This window comes from Ursus americanus, chromosome 1 (genome assembly GCF_024610735.1).
Source record: "Ursus americanus isolate L20-20 chromosome 1, mUrsAme1.1.p, whole genome shotgun sequence".
NCBI lineage: Eukaryota > Metazoa > Chordata > Mammalia > Carnivora > Ursidae > Ursus > Ursus americanus.
The window spans coordinates 44,729,954-44,747,503 of NC_142127.1; the positions used below are offsets into that span (position 1 = coordinate 44,729,954).

Sequence of the window (17,550 nt, forward strand, 5' to 3'; positions counted from 1 at the left end):
TGCTTTTCAATTAAAGCAAGCTTAGTCTTTAAAAACAGAAGCACTCATAGAAAGCCAAACCACATTCTATCTTACAGTTTCAAAAAAGGCACTTACGCAAATGTAATGACAGTGAAGTCGAGCCAGTTCCATGGGTCCCGAAGGAAAGTAAAGTCTTCTAAACAGAAGCCCCTTGCAATAATTTTTATAAGTGATTCAAAAGTATATATTCCTGTGAAGGTGTACCTGGAGGCGAGTATCCAAAAAGAATTGATAAAGCAATAATTTTCTTTTAGAGCATATCAGTTTCTTATCACTCTGTCATTGGGATAGAGGAATATTAAAAGAGGAATCGAAGTAGGTTGATGTTATTTTCATGGAAATAAAACATACCCTTACATTTAAATTCACTCCCCAAGATATGAAGAGTTGTTTTTAAAGTGTCCTACAGGTGGAAGAAGAAATACATGCTATATAAAATCTATGTAGCTACTGTCTGAAATATCTTGGTATTGACATAAATGAATAGAACCTCTTGAAAATTACCCAGTACATTCACATGATGGAGTGGCCAGCCAATAATATTGCAGAAGCATAAAATGATTTTCTTTTAGAAAGTAAAAAGCTAATTTCGATCATGTTTTATGAACGAGAGAACACTGACATGTTAGCAAGACTTGTGTTTTTCTTTCTACAAGACAAGACGTTTAACGAACTAACTTGGAAAAAAGTATTTTGTTAACATCAAAATAGAATAATTTTAGGGTCATAAGAGGCGAAAATTTAATTTAGATTAAAATGTTGGGCTAATTCAGAAATTTAGATGTTTCCTAAGTTTTGACCTTCTATTCAGAATTTGGAGAATAAAGTCACAGAAACCAGGGGGACTGAAGGTGGATGGGCCTCACATGTTAACCTCAATACTTTGGGTATTCTTTGTATGTAAATTTTATTATTTCCTGTAGGATCTCTGTTTCTTTCTGATTGGCTCCAACTTGGAAGTGTCCAGGGAGGGAAGGGGCTCTTGGGAATCCTTGTGGGTGTTGTTTTCAGGGTCAGCAGCCACAGAGCAAGAGTGGTTACAACCTGGGCAGGGCGAGCAGCCCCAGTAGCACGTAACACAAATCCAGCCTCTGCCCTCAGAGGTATCCCAGAACAGAGCCATCAGTGGAGTTAGTAATGCTTCGAGTTTCCAAAAACACTACTGTTACTTTGGCTTCAGTTAGTTTAGCCCTCAGTTTATTGAATTTTCAAGTTGTAAAGTCCCAAATTTGGGGATTTTTTTTTCAGTGACTTTTTGGATGACAACGCTTGAAACTGACATAGGCCTGACATGAAGTGGATGTGCCTGATGGAAATGAAAACTTGAAGAGGCCCAACATTGTCTTCTGATGGCCTGTGTAACAGCCCCTGATAAACTCTGAACTCACTAACTTCATCTGGAATTTAACAGGAACCAAGATCTACCATACTGGTTCATTTCTGCAGGTGCTTTCATCACATTTGCTTTGGCTGCTATAGACCCTAAAGAAAAAATGGTGAGTGTCCAAGGATGATGGGATTCTAATCACCATCAAATATAGGTGAAGGACAGATATTAGATCTAAAGCCAGCAGGCCTGAGGGCCAATACCATTTGTCTTCCTGCTTTGTACTTGTGCTCAGAAATGGCTTTAAGAAAAATACTCTTCAGTTTTGTATGGAAGGTACATAGTTTCAAAATCCTAAATATATAGATATAGATATCCAGGTATACAGGTCTATATATCTATACAGTTATATCTACACACACACACATACACACACACACACACACATTTGCTCACAGAGTAGGTGGTTTAAATATAAGTTGAACTTACTCTACATTCTTTGTCCAGTCGGGAGGGTTACTCATTGTCATAAACACACAGTTTGTCAAAATAGTGCACATAATTAGCATGCTGAATAATGTAGGTAATTGTTAAGGAATACACAAAAGAAAACCCAAATCCATGTATTATATTATATAAAACTAACATTGAAAACTCAAACTGGAATTTAGCTAGGACACAGCAACTGATACAGTGTGGGCCATTATCTAATTTCTTTAAATTTCGGTTTTGTCATCTGTAAAATGTGGGCAATAATATCCCCATCACAGAGCAGTTGTGTAGATTGAGATAATTATGAGAAAGGTTTACGTAAGTATAAAATGCTGCTTTTGATACTATTATTGAATCAATATATTTACCTCCCGGAGAACTTTAGTGGGAAAACTGTGCAATCCGGAGTGGCACAGAACGTGAGCAGAGAAAACTGATTCGAACTAATTTGAATTTGAACTCATTCGGGTGACTAAAATAGTAAATTGTGAGGAAGGCACATGCATGCAATATTGTAATTTCTTAAACACATGTTATAGAATAAGTTTAATACACTAAAAAAATACGTAGTCAAAGTATAGCCTGGTGCTGAGTGTGGGGTTGCTCTATTTTCACTGAGTTTGTTCAAGTGCAGCCATACTGAGTATGAGTAAAAGTGGAAATTCCAGAAGGCCAGGACTCAAAGTGACATGAATGTAATTAAAATTCAACATGAAAGTAATCTTGGGCAAGTCACTCAGCCACTCTTGCCACAGAATCTTATGTCTCCACCGACTTTTCTACAACGCAGCTAATCAGGTATAGACCTGGTCAGTTTGAGGTGCAGAAGACGTGAGTTAAAATGGGTAAGGTCCGTTGCACAGGCCTACGTATTAGTAGATAGGATCCAAGTGTGAGCTCAAACTAACGACTAAACATAACAGCATTCTGGAGCTAGTCTAACCACTGTATTTCAGAAATTAGAGAAATAAGACCTAAGCTCTAGAGAAATTAGATAACTTGGCTGAGGAGTAGAACACAAGTTTCCTGCTTTCATATCCAATATTCTTTCCACTACAGTTGACTGCCAAAACAAAAATTTTCCGGAAGTGAAAAAGGACGTTTTCATCAAATGACCACATGATGGCAGTAGGAGTGCAAACTAGGATAAGGTAACCTCCACAAAGGTAAAAATCTTGAATGTAGAATTTTTATGTTTTGAATCTTTTAATATTAATAATATCATATTTATATCAGTAAGGACTCTCTTGCTATCAGGTCAAAAATAGAATGGCCTTTTCAGATTTAGAATCCTTTTTTTAAAAAAATCAGGTAGTACGTGTTTATGAAAATTACAACATTTTCATATTTATTAACACCAAAGTCATCAAATGAGACATAATCAGAAATAAAGTTTTTTTTTGCCAATGAACATGAATAGATGAATTTGGTTGGAGTCCATTTTTAACACCAATGGAAACCTCAAAGTCAAATCCCTAAAGACCGTTTGGAAATATAATCTTCAGCTTCTTTCTTTAACTTCCGAAGTCTTTACCGAGCAATCAGTTTTCCATGACACAGTCATAATTCAATGACTTAAATTTGAAATTCAGCCAGTATTCCAGTATTTCCTCATGGATTTCATTAGGAAAGTCCAAGAATTAACTAAGTATTGGCCAAAACCTCCTGACATTCTCCCATAGAAAATATACTTAAAGGTTTATTCTAAGGTACACTAAAATGCTTTATATAATAGATATGTCTGAACTTGGCTCTGGAAATAGATTTGTCTGTTATTATATCATTATTCACCGCAAATTCTAGATCATGACAGCCTTTGTGCAAAGATGGTAAGGATAAATATGGCTACTTTACACTAGATTTGTAAGACTCAATACATTAGAGTATTTTTAGGAAGATATATATAAAATATATATAAATATATAAAATGTTACAGACTGACATGTAATTTACATTTGAAAGATATATATATTATATATGTAATATAATATATTATAATATATAATATTAAAGACTTCGTAAGATTCAGTGGCATCCATGTGACTAATAAACTGTAAGAATAAGACTTATATGACAAAAGAAGACACAAAAACGAGAGTGATAAAAGCCATAGAATATGGACATTTCCCAAGCCAATTTTATATTTAGCTAGAAAGCACTTATAGATTACACACAAATAGTTAATATTGATCACTTGAAAAGGATATGAATGTACCAAAATCTTAATAGCTATTTTCCTAAGAGGATTGAAGGGAGTTAAAATGTACAGGGCAGAGGTGGCACTGAACCGGAAGATGGCCTTCCCTTTATTCAATACTATAAAAGTCTGTAAGATAGGAACACAACATAGAAGTATAAAAGTATAAACCATTTCAACTCTATTGCCTACTTCTGTTATTTGTCATAATGAATTATTCCAATGTTGCAACTTGCAATGTGTGCCATGCAGACCAGGGGTCCCTGGATCTCTTAACTCAGAGGACATCCAATGGTGTCCCCTACCTTTTACTTGATACTTACCTGCAATTTTATCATACATAAGGTATTTGGCCAAGAGAATTTATTTATTGTCTTAACATTTTAAACATCTGAGTTAAAAGAGAGTCTTAAATGGGTGCATATTTCATTTCATTCTAAGACTCTTCAGACACTACATTCCTTTTATAGTCATTTCGGCTTTCCCAATTCAAGCACTTGAAAATTAGTCCTGTAGAATGCAAAATCATTCACTAGAACTAATACTTTTTTTGAAATTATTTTTAACCCCTTATTCTTTAAAATAAATATTATCATCCCTCCATGGGCAATAGGAAATAAAAACAGCCACCCTCAAACCCGTTCTTGAGTTAGATGGACAAAATCCAAGAATTGATTTTTGGAAGCCAAGCTCCCTGGAGAGTATCTGCTGACCAGGAGTGCTAAATTCTGTATTGGGATTTCTGAGTTAGCTGACACACTGAATTCTAATCCTAATTGACTGCTCATCTCATGTAGTGCCTTTTTTAGCAGAGTGAAAGCTCACAGCCCCCGAACCATGAATGTGATTGGAATCACATTCCAAGCATTAGATATATTTAAGATCAATTAGCCATGTGCAGACAAAAATATAAAAAAATTAAGTAGCAACATACAATAACATAAATAACATATAATGAAGGATTCTGACTCTGTGTTTCTTAAGGCATTTACTAATAATCATGTAACATAAAATTTACCATCTTAACTGATTCTAAATGTATAGTTTAGTATGGACTTTTTAAAAGAATGTATTGGATGGCTTATTATAGTGAAGTACCTTAGCACCTTTTAAATCTAATTAGTTCAGTAAAAATTTCATTATCACAACTCCTCAGGATAATATTTACTGCACGAAGTCACTTCAATACCAAAGAAAAAGTTCAAGATTGGTGGTAGAGGAGAAAGGCTGAGAAATAGCATCAAGCTCTTTACAGCCCATGGCTGCAGAAAATTCATGAAATCATTTTAACGAGTGAATAATTATGTGCCTCAGAACAAATTTCAAAACAGCGTTTTGACTGAATCAGAAATGAGATTCTATATATGAAATATCACTTTAAGGATACATTTGTATGAGCATAACTTTTCATACATTAGATGGTGGTCAGGTTTGTCACTTACCCCTTCATATATAGTCATCAAACTCAAGTAACATTTATTGAGCTCCTATTTGATAAGCTGTTAATATGCATGAGCATGGCAAACACCCGGAAAGTATCATGGAAGTAGTTTAGGTCCAAATATTAATTTAATTAAACTTCAGTGCAAAAGATAGATATGAACTGTTCAGCACAAATATTTGCAAAGCTCTGTGCTACAGTTTACAGGGAAAACAAAGATAGACATGACCCCAAGAAGTTTATATACTAGTAAATGTTCAACCATGTCAGCCAACAGAAGAAAATCTAGAAGGATAAGCAAAGGTTTACCTAGATCAGAGCTGGCCAATAGGAATATTATGTGAATTACAAATCTGAGCCCATATGTGATTTTAAATATTCCGAGAGCCATATTTTTAAAAAAGTAAAGATCCAAGTGAAATTATTTTAGTAATATTTTCTATGACCTATATCCATTATATTATCATTTCATGGAATCAATATTAAAAATTAGTGAGATATTTTACATCTTTTTTTTCACATCAATTCTAAGTCTTCGAAGTCTGGATTCCCCACATGTAAAGTACCGTAGCCACAATTGGCTCATGTCTATTGCATTTGGCAACACAGTCCTAGACGAACACATGCGTGGCTTTGCTAGTTCCGACTCTCTTCAGCAAGGTACAAGCAGTTCTGATTTTCAAGGCAAAACAAGAAAAACAGGCAAACACCTCTGCTACTCAACAGTCTGACAATCTGGAGAGCAACATTAGGAAAATAGATGTAGGATTTAGTTGAACTTGTAGTTATTGAAAGTTCAAAGTCTGGAGTCAGATATCTGGCTCAAAGCTGACCCCGCAGCCCGCCAGCGGGGCAAGCCTAGACCAGTTACCTCAGCTTCCTGCTGCTCGTTTGTCTCTTTTGGAAAATGGGAATACATATTCTTAGCTCATAAAGTTGTTGTGATTGCAGTTCAGTAGAGATTCTGATGCAGAGTATTATGTACTTCTAGTAAATCCCTCAGGTGATTCTTCAATAGCAAGGCTGTGAACCTATGTCTGTTAATGGGCACTATTTAAAGTTGCCCAAATTGTTAATGATTATGTTGTACACATGCATTAAAATCCTTCCCCTTAACCTAGCTGCACAGTCAATAAGGAAACAATGATGTTAGACTAGTTTGGTAGAAATCGCTATTTATGAATCTGTGCTTGTTACTACAGAGTGATTTTGTCTCTGAGTTTTTAGAAGTGATTTGTTTATAAATTCTTTTTTTCCAAGGTGGCATTGAATTTAACAAGCCATAGTTTTCCAGTCTCTTTTTCTAAAGATGTCCGCTATTTTAATTTTTCTTTCAATCTAGGGGCCATGTTCTTTACACTAAATAGTTTCAGTTTAAGGCCCAATTTTGTATTTATCTAAACATTATCAAAAATTACCAGAATAACAGGACTGCCTCTAAATGTATTGCATTTGTCTGCTCTTAAAGTAAATGTACTGGCAAAAGTAACAGGGGAAGGCTAGCAATGATTATGAACAATAGAAAATACAGAATACACTCGTGGTTGATTAAATTGGGGAATGAACCACAAGAGACTATGGACTCTGGGAAACAAACTGAGGGCTTCAGAGGGGAGGGGGGTGGGGGAATGGGATAGGCCAGTGATGGGTATTTAGGAGGGCACGTATTGCAAGGTGCACTGGGTGTTATACGCAAGTAATGAATCATGGAACTTTACATCAAAAACTAGGGATATACTGTATGGTGACTAACATAAATAAATAAATAAACAAATAAATAAATAAATAAATAGATTTGTGCTTTAGCCTCAAAATTTAAAACAAACAATTTTCAACTTGTACATACACTATGCTCCAAGAATATATTTGGAAATCAACTGTTTGTACTGAATATATTTTCCCACAGAAAGCATATACATACACATACATATACACATAAACATATATATTTACATACCACTCAAAAGCCTATCTAACTCTTAGTGAAAAGGAATTCTGTATTAATGGTACTGTGAAACCTTATCACCATGGAAAAGAACTTGTGACTCTGCAAATGGCAAAAGAATTGCAAGTTGGGCTGTCAGGTGCACCTTTCCCCTTGAAGTTGCCCTGGCATGTGAATAAGGGACATTCCCTGGCTCCATCTTCTGCCAGGAGAGGAAACAACATTTTCCCGGTTTTCAGCTGCTGGTTGGAGAAGAGATTTAGAAGGGAGGGGTTGAATGAGAGCCACGTGGCAGGAGGAGAGATGTTTCAGAAGTTTTGAATGTAAAGAACATCATAGAAAGTCAAGAGATTTCATCAGTACTTACTTCTGGGAACATTGCTCATCTGGGCCAACTCCATGGCATCTAATACTTTTTTTCCCCCTGTGGGCATTCTAAAGGGTTTTACCTACTTCCATGCCTATTTTGTGATAATCTGTGGATTCAGGCCAACATTTCCCACCTTTTCTGGCTCACTGAGAAATGGAAATCTTTCTCACAGCTTCACCACCTGATGACTGAAAGGAGCATGCAATATCTAACTTTTTTTTTTCTTTCCTGGTCTTATTATATTTTTCCCTTTAGGCTAGGGATAAGCGGCCCAAAGAACAGCCCATGGCACTTGCCTGCCTGTGGCGCACCCACGCTTAAGTATCTGGCCTTCCCTAATTACACACGTGGTCTTCAAGCCAGGGATCACTAGCCAAAATGCCCACAGAGGCGAGGTGGTGGGAGGTCCCTATCAATTTTTTGGTATGCAAACCAGTGAAGCTAGATCTGATATCATAAGAGAAACCCTAAATATGCAGATCCTATGTGTGTGCGTGTATGCATGAGTGTGTGTGTGTGTGTGTGTGTGTGTGTGTGTGTGTGTGTGTGTTCTCTTGATTTATAGATCTTGGAAGCTAATTCAAAATAAACAATATTGCCTGGGGCGCCTGGGTGGCTCAGTCGTTAAGCGTCTGCCTTTGGCTCAGGGCGTGATACCAGCGTTCTGGGATGGAGCCCCACGTCAGGCTCTTCTGCTGGGAGCCTGCTTCTTCCTCTCCCACTCCCCCTGCTTCTGTTCCCTCTCTCGCTGGCTGTCTCTCTCTCTGTCAAATAAATAAAATAAATCTTAAAAAAAAAAAAAAACAATATTGCCTGAGTCAAACCAGATGTGTCTGTGGGCTCAATACCTCACAGTCAGTTTTTTAAAAAAAAATCTCTGCGTTAAGCTCATGCAAAAGACAATTTGTACCCAGGGAGGAGTCTGTAGAGTTGCTTGTCCCTAGGCTTTAGCTGGGTGTCATGGTGGGGGTGGGCCAGTGCGGAGACAACCCTATCGGAGGTGCCCCGCTGGGCTCTTAGCCGGGTTACAGCTGCCCCTGCCTCCACTCAGAGCGGAGACACTCTAACCACAGGTGCAAATGCAGTCTGGCTGTCAACTATTTCCCAGCCTGTGTCTTCAGCCTATATGGTGGGTGTGGTACATTATTAGATGCTCAGTTCACTGACTGAAGAGGACCGGTTTGAGGTTCCGTTTTACTGCAGACTTGCTGCGTCAAAATTTTGAGCAGATTATTCCCTGTTGATTTCTACATCTGAAAAGAAAAGATGTGAACCACCTTAATGAATTCTAAAGTGCCATAAAGATACGAGAATGAAAAGGTTAGAAGTGTGTGTTTGTCTGGTTCTCAAACACATACACATACTAACACTTGCGTATTTGAAAGCAGGACCAATTTTCACATTGCAACTTTACTGCTCCATCTTTCCTCCCAAATTTCATATTCAGAAAACAATGCTATCTGGTACTTGAGCACCTCCAAAATAGATTCAGATCCCATCCATTATTCTCTGTCTTCATTGTCAAAAATCTAGACCAAGCGTCCATAAAGACTCCCAGCTTGATCATTAAAAATATAAAATGGACCATGTCACTCCCCTAACCTAAGTCCCACTGAGAATTCATTTTGCCCTTAAACTTCAAACTCTTTAATAATGCACTTCAAAGCACCTTTATCTAGCCCTGACCCACCTCCCCAACCACATCTGATTCTCTTCCTACTTATTATAGGCCGGCTATATCGTATGTCCGCTTGTAGGCTATTCCCTTTCCCTGGAAGACTTCTCTCTCCTCTCCTTGCTATCCTTCAGATCCCAAATTAAATGCATTACTTTATAGAGGCACATAATTTAAATTTGCTGAATCTCTCCTCCTTGGAAAAAAAAAAAGGTGTTTATCATCCTATTAGAATCTGTTGGGAAATGTAATTGTCTAATTATTTTAGAAGTTGATATAAACCTACTGAGTCTTAAAGATTTTTGTTTTTACAAAGATAGGGCATGCCCCTGAGGAGAGAAATAGGGAAGCAACAAGTCGGGTTTGGGAAATATTACCAACCTAGGAGATGGGTGAGCTTGCAAGATGGTGTGATTAGAGGGGCAGGAAAAGCAGCAATAGGCTTATCTATTTTCTACTACTGACATTTCTTTTCCACCGGCATTATCAGTGCAAAGACTGCACACCCGAAGTAGCATGGCAATGGGCCCCAGACGCTGACAGATCTGTTTTAAATCTAGTGTCTGTTACTTAATAGCTTTGTGATCTTAGGCAAATTACTTCACCTCAGTTTCATTATTTTAAAATAAAGACAAGAGTTATCTTGGAAGGACATGAGGATTAAAGAGGAACTGTAAATATCCTGATATGTAGTGCATTGAGGACAGAGTTATAATATTTGCCTGCTCATGTGGCATTAATCTGGTCAATGAGTCCATCACATAGCTAATTAATTAGCTTGTTTGGTTTCAAAAACGACTTTCTTTTAGATTTTTGTCACTCTAAATTGAAGAGTTTCTTCCTAATATAGCAGGTACTTAATAAATGCTAACCATTATTTTACTACCATAATCATCATCTGGGATTGTTTCCGAGCCAGAGATGGGGAGGTGACAAAGAAGAAAGGGGCATTAGGAAAAAATAGTGGATGAAGAGGAGAAAGATTTGGAAGTCAGCTATAGTGCCATGGGTGGAAGGGAGAGCCTGGGGGACTGCTAGTTCTAGAGGAGCTAATGATATGCCAAAAAAAAAAAAAAGTTACAAATTGGGGACTGTTCATAAGACAATTTATGGAATTATAAGGTTTTATTTACCATTTACTTTTCTGATTTTCTGTTAGATTACTTTTGCAAGAAAAACTCCCTAATCCCAATTAAAAACAAAACAAACAGCTCTCTCTACCCAATATAACAATTTAAAATTCCTGTAGCAATAACAGACCAGGCATGAATTTGAAATCACAAATTCATATGACTCTTCATGCAGCTCCAATAAAGAGGCCGTATGCATCTTTTTTAGAAGAGCTGATAAAAAGGGAGAATAAGTTGTTCATAAATGGCCCGCGACACAATCAAGGAAAGAATACATTTTTAACTGGATACGTTTCTATATTCCATGATTAACATCCATTTTCACTACAGATCTAAAATACCTCATTCTATTTCCAGGACACTGTCACAAAGGATATTTTCTTCCATGGTACTAATGAGTCATCTGTAATTTTAAGAAGAACATGGGAAGAAAGAAATTTTCTGTAATAAAGAGTAGGTGAAGAATTTGAACATATAGCCAAATGGTACAAAATTATCCCAAGCTTTGAAAAAAAAGAATGTGAAGAAAAAAATAAGGGGAAAAAAAGGTGTGCTCACAAGCTAAATGTGACTTGCCACATAGCTGCAGTAAATAAACAAACAAAAGGAACCCAGCCTGGAATCATGTTTCGAAGAGTGCTGGACCACGGGTAACACGATATGGAAAATTCCGTGATCGTATTCTGATAGCACTGTTATTTCATTTTTTGGTTCTTACCGTGGCCTGCTGACAGCTTAAAACCTCTGAGGGTCTGGAAATGCTTCACGCATCAGGAATGTTCATGAGATGATTGCTACTATCTCTTCAGTTGTTACTACAATATCACTGACCAGGGATTAAACTACTTTAACAATTTTAGTAGAACTCTCGAACATTATATAACTTGCACATTTTAAACTAGGGCAAAGAAGATAAAAATATGTGGGCATATGCCATCTGAAAATACACCCTCAGCAATGACAGTTCCATAAGCTCACTGACATTGTCTTCTTAGAAGATCATAGAGGGCTCTAGTGTGGTTTGCGTTGTTTCTAGTCCTAACACATAAATTTCTTATACAGATACCACTGTACTTTAAAATATAACATAAAGAATAGATTCTGCAATCATTTTTATAGTAGTCTTGCTTTGTTTATTCTATATATTAATAAGAAAGAAACTAAAGACTTTGTCTATAGATATAAATGGCACATTAATTGTCATACTTGACTTAAAACTTAGGGAAGTAAGTCACTGGCCTGCCTATATTTGTATATTCCAACTCACTCAGGCCATAAAATCCACATCCCCAATATCAGGAATAGTGGGATCTTCAGTGACATTTCCACCATTAGAAGCTTTGTGTATGCGAGGGGAACCGTGTGTGTCAGCCGCCGTTTTAATGAAGATCACCCTGCTGAGCTCAGATATCCAAGTCGGACAATAAAATTGGTTACCAAATATCAAAAGAAATACTCACTATTTTTTAAAAAGCTATTAATTTTCTAAGCATTCCAACTTTAATCAGAGCAAACTAATCCAGAATTTGAGGCTACTCCTCAAAACTGAAATAATCCAATTATAGAAAGAAAATTTGAGACTAGAAACCAGTGTAATGGCAACTAGAGAAAGTCTTCACATGAAAATGCTAAAGAAGGAAATTTTAAACACGTTGCATAGTCGTGTGTCCTAAGCATGCAATGTTACTTTCCAAGCATTTCAGGGCTGTGGAGTTTCATTTGTATTGCTGTTGAACGGCTTACATTTGGAGACTTGGGTGATGTCAGGCCAGTGTTAAGGCAATGGAGAGCCTTACCTTGGGGAAAACTCCTTCCTGATAACAGTATTTCTCTTATCAGGTTGTCCTGCTTGCACAGTGTGATTTGTTCCAAAATGCCAAAATGTCTTCCCTTCCTCATACAATGTGCGTTTGGAGATAAGGATAGATGATGTTAGAGGCAAGTTTGAATGTGAACCTAACCAAGTCTGTAAGGGTTACTTCAGCACAAGAATCTGGCTGACTGATTCCTTCAGAGCTGGTCTTTCATCCTCAGTTTGAAGACCTTTCTTTGAACTATTTGAAAGGGTTTGCATAATTTTCTTTTCCAGCTGCTTTCATATCCTTTGTTATATATCATTTGTATTAATCCAATCAAGGGGTGTTTTGTTTGGGGACACTCCCTCAAGACAACAACTGTTACGTCTGAAAACTCTTTAATTTAAAGGAAAGATTGATTGGATAATCTGGTTTCCACATAAAGAATTGCTGCCCTTGTCAACATGTATTAGTTTGGTCTTTCTCAAAGTATTCGTTTACTGTTTTACAAATAAGGACACAGTGTATGAGCTGCGATGCTAGATTTAAGCCCTGTTTGATGAAGGGGTAGAAACTGGGTAGCTGTAATAATTTTTAGGTTGTGATTACTACCAGAAAGGGGGGACATGGATGTTGGGGGTAGCAAAAGCCCTGCTGAGGACAGAGCCCCCTTACCCATGATAACAGCACCTCTAAACAGGCTAAAAAAATAAAGAAACAAACTCTACGGTGTGAATGAATGTCTGTCTGGAAACACATCAGAGTCATTACTTCAAGAATGAAGCAATTTCAAATAAGTTAAAATGTTTGTAAAATTGAATAATCTGCATTGTTGCTTTCCTTATACAGATAAACCCCTCATCATTTGCTTAATTTGGGTTTTAGCTTTTCAGATAATATATCAAATTAATTTTCAAAGGAGTGACTGAACGATAAAGTGCAACTTATAATTTAAATGGTAGTTATGAAATGGATAAACTCTTACCTGCTAGGATTTAACATTATGTTAAAAAGCAAAGTAAATAAAAGATAATGAAATCTATAGAAAACAGTTCTTTATCTCTTTCTTTACTGTATAATGTGCAGACTGGTTTTTAAAAAGGGAAAGTAAGTCCTGAAATTGGTTATATCCTGAAAAATTAAAAAAAAAAATCTGAACATAGTGAGATTTTTACTTCTGAAACTACGGTAGTCAATAAAGAAGCAATTTGCAAAACTGTCTCAAATCCACATATTAAAATCACCAAACTTATACGTTTAATAAGGACTAACTTGATACAGAACTGTGCCAGCAACCAAGAGAGTCCCTAAAAGTTTTGGGGTATTTTAAGGCTCGTGTCCAACTAAAAAATTTTATTTACTCAGTTACAATTTTTTTGCCCCATTCTTCTACCAAGAGTTCACAAAGTGAAAAAGATAATAAAATGCTACAAATTAACTAGTCATAAATTTAATCTAAAATCAATACGATACATTTTTTTTCAATTTTATCTTTTTCTATGCTTTCCTTCTTGGTTTGGTGAAGTCATGGTCATAATGAAAGACTGGATGCTTAATACAAAGTATTCATTTCAAGCATGGATACAGAAAATACAGGCATTTAAATACTGTTTTAAAAGTTCCTCAGAATACTATATTTTTGTTAATTCTTACCAATATCAATATACTTTCACCAAAAAAATAAAAATATTTTTTGAAATAAAAATATTTTAAGCAAAATTTTATTTTATGTATTAATAATATTGGGAAAAATGGCAGAATAGATCTCATTATTTAAATTTTGATTTAACACCTCGTGATACAGCAATTCAGTTGTTTGTTTCATAGTTCAGCTGATTGATATACTGAGTTTTAATGGCTGTTACCACTAAACATAATACTTCCCAGAGATACATGGATCCAAATGGAAAAAGTACATTATTATTTGCTCTGAAGAATTTTTAAAACTGTAGTTTGTATAGGAATGTTCTTTTCTAAGGAGGAAAAAGTTTCTGCAGGAAATTGATTTATTATATATAACATGATCTGGAAATTGAAACCTTTGCGGCATCAAATTTTGTTCCATGAGAAATTAATACTAATATTTTTGAAATCTTTATCACTTTTGATAGTTTCAGGATTTTCAAGTGCAGAAAACACATAATAAAATTGTAGAGTACATACAATCTCTGGGGAGAATGTTTCAATTCGTTAAATTAGCTGCCTGCCTACATCATACATTTATTTTTAGGTATCTGTTGTGGTGCATTTCGGACAGCTCCATCTGTTATGATATAACCAATTTATTTCTCGCGGATGCATATGCATAAAACACACACAAATCTGGACTTTCTGCTAATTTGGCACATGTTGGTGCTACAACAGTCCAAGGTATGCAGTAGGCAATTAGCAGTAAAATACGCCTGATAAAAAACACTCACTTTCTTGTTGATATAGTATGGGTCCAGGTCCTCCAGCGGCTCTGACACCATCTCTGGAGGGATGTCTCCATAAATAAAGGGAAGGTTCTTCCCAGCTTCCAAGTCACTATTTGGCTTTGGGCCATTTTCGTCATCATCTTTCTTGTCTGGTTTGGGATTCTTAGCCTTTTCTTCTGCAATGCGTCTTTCAATAGCCGCAAGAGATTCTCTGGTGAAGAAGTTGAAGCTGTCAGGTCCTGGTGGTACAAGCACTGTTTGCTCCATCTTGTCATCCTGCACATTTTAATTACCATCTACTCTGCATATGAAAGCCCTAAAAAAAAGAAAAAAAAAAGGATGCAGATATTCTAAGGAGATTAAGAGAAAATTTTAATGTCTAAACTCTGGTCATGAAATAGGAACTAGAGGATTGCATTTTTATTTCTAATTAAATTGAAATGCAATTATGAAATACAAATTTTTTTGTAGTAAGACCATGGAACACTAGATCTACCCTTTTAATCAATTTTTAAGTGTACAAGACAGTATTGTTAGCTACCGGCACAAAGATGTACAGCAGATGTCTTGTACTTATTCATCTGGCATAACGGAAACTTTATACCCACTGCATATCAATTCTCCCTTCCCCCTCCCAACCCCCACAACCACCGTTCTACTTTTCTGCCTCATTGGCTTTGGCTTACCAGATATGTTTTCTATCTCAGGTTTTGTTAAGTGTCCCATGTTTATTAATTCTTGTGCTTTGCCGACACAGGAACTGTGCCATAACTTAAGAAAGTGATTCAACTATAGCCTTAATTAAAGTACATTAGGCTAAACACCATCATGTCCCTAATGGGCTGTTCACTCTGTGAGCCACCCAGATGAGGATGTATCCGCAGAGAGGCAATAAGAGCTTATCAACGGCATGGAGTAGAAAGGGAGTTGTTTCTGAGAGGATATAAAATCCAACCCCTAAGTCCTGACAGGTGGCTCCTGGCCAAGCCGATCAAAACAGTTTGCTTTAGCCAGCCTTAATAACCAAAGAGTCACTACTGACTGACTCACAGACCTGAGTCTTGATCTAATCTCAGATGGAGACAGCTAGAACTGTGCCCTGCTCACGTCATTAGCCATGCCAGGGTTGGCTTACCTGGACACGCACAGAGACAGTTCAGTGTTGGACAAATGCCGTTTATGTGACTAGGAATGAGAAAAAGACTAAGCTGGAAAGAAATTCCTAGATTGGGCCTCAGGTGGGAGAAGACAACAGAATTCTCCTATTTCAGGAAAAAGTGATCGGAAAGAAGGCAGGGTGCCATAGCTCAACAAGAGTGGAAGTGTTTGCTTCCCTAAAGCAATAAGGCTGTTCTTGCTGATTCTATAGTCCTGGAGTGCTAAACATACGATGCGGACCTGAGGCAAAACTCTCAACTCCATACAGCAGAGTCAGATCTGATCTGACGCCAGGAGCCAAATCCCAAGTGTATTGTTTCAAGGTATATTTAATATGAGCTCAAATTTCACAGATATTATGGAGCCAAAACTTCTCAGAGCCTAAGCTCCTGCTTGGCCATGAGTTTTATCTGGAAAGTGTGTTAACTCATTAAGGTCAACAAGCTATGAAGCAGTCAATTGCAGCTTTGCTGGATAGAAACTGTGATAACAACACTGCAGCCACGACTGTTTTGTGAGGCATCCTAGAGGGCCCTCAAATTTCACCGAAGGACGTTCCCTCTGCTGTGAGGTTTATGACAATATTTTTCAGTGGATGAAGAGAAACAAGTAGGACATTGAAGTTTAAATTTGGACCCTCCGTCTATTAAGTGAACTAACAAACTTTAGAGCTTGTAAGAATCTACCTGTAATCAGCTCAGGGCCTGGAAGAATAGAAAAATTAAATCAGTAAATGTAAATGAGTGGAAAAGGAATATTTTACCTTAAGACTCTACTTCCCCCACAAGGCATCAGGAAAACACTGGCAGTTATTTATTTGGAAATAAAAGTTTAGGGATAACAAGTACGGTGCTTTTTCTCATAAGGGAAGTATTATGACATAGATACTCTCACTTTTAACTAATTCGTTTTTTGACTGAAGGTATGTGTAAATGACATAAACACAAATCATTTAAAAGAAAATACAGTGTAAACTCTCCCTGCTACCTGCTCTCCAAAACTCGATTCTGCTCCCAGAGGTAACCACTGTTCTCTGGCTCCATATATTTTTCCAGGTGTGTAATAGGTAAACACTGGTCACATGAGTGTATGTATACTCACACATTTTCTATCAAAAAACACATACATATAGTATCTTAGTACACAAACTCTTCTGAACCTTTCATTTTTCACTTAAAAGTATATATTAGAGTTCATTCCTTATCAATTTTTATAGCTTCAACTCTCTTTTTATTGGCTACATGGTTTTCCATTGTTTCTAAGTGCTGTAATTTATTGAATCAATTGTCCAGTTACGAGTATTCAGGTTGTTTCTGATCTTTTGCTATTCTAAATAAAGCTGCAACTAATATATTTCATACACATATTTTCACATGTCTGCGGACATATTTATGGTATTAGTGTCTAAAAATGGACTTGGTTGTGTAAAACATGAATTTTTAATTTTGATAATTATTGCAAAATTACTCGCTATGAAGTATTGGCTCTCCAGACAGCAATATAATGCTGTGCCTGTTTGTCCACATCTTCACCACAAATGTGTTATTATACACATTTGTGTGTACACAGACAGAGGAAGTA

General features: G+C 36.6%; 1 protein-coding gene across 2 annotated transcripts in view; it reads right to left on the minus strand.

Annotated features, from left to right (window-relative positions):
- The window catches only part of LOC123781127 (sodium channel protein type 1 subunit alpha), a 76,521-nt gene extending 61,402 nt beyond the window's left edge, over positions 1 to 15,119 (minus strand). For both annotated transcript variants that reach the window (XM_045780500.2, XM_045780508.2), the window contains exons 1-4: positions 14,815 to 15,119; positions 4,048 to 4,166; positions 1,838 to 1,927; positions 97 to 225 (exon numbers count right to left, since the gene is read on the minus strand). In XM_045780500.2, coding sequence (XP_045636456.2) covers positions 97 to 225; positions 1,838 to 1,927; positions 4,048 to 4,166; positions 14,815 to 15,078 — 602 coding nt within the window. In that variant the 5' untranslated portion in view covers positions 15,079 to 15,119. The remainder of the gene's footprint in view (positions 1 to 96; positions 226 to 1,837; positions 1,928 to 4,047; positions 4,167 to 14,814) is intronic.
- Between the last annotated feature and the right edge of the window lie 2,431 nt (positions 15,120 to 17,550).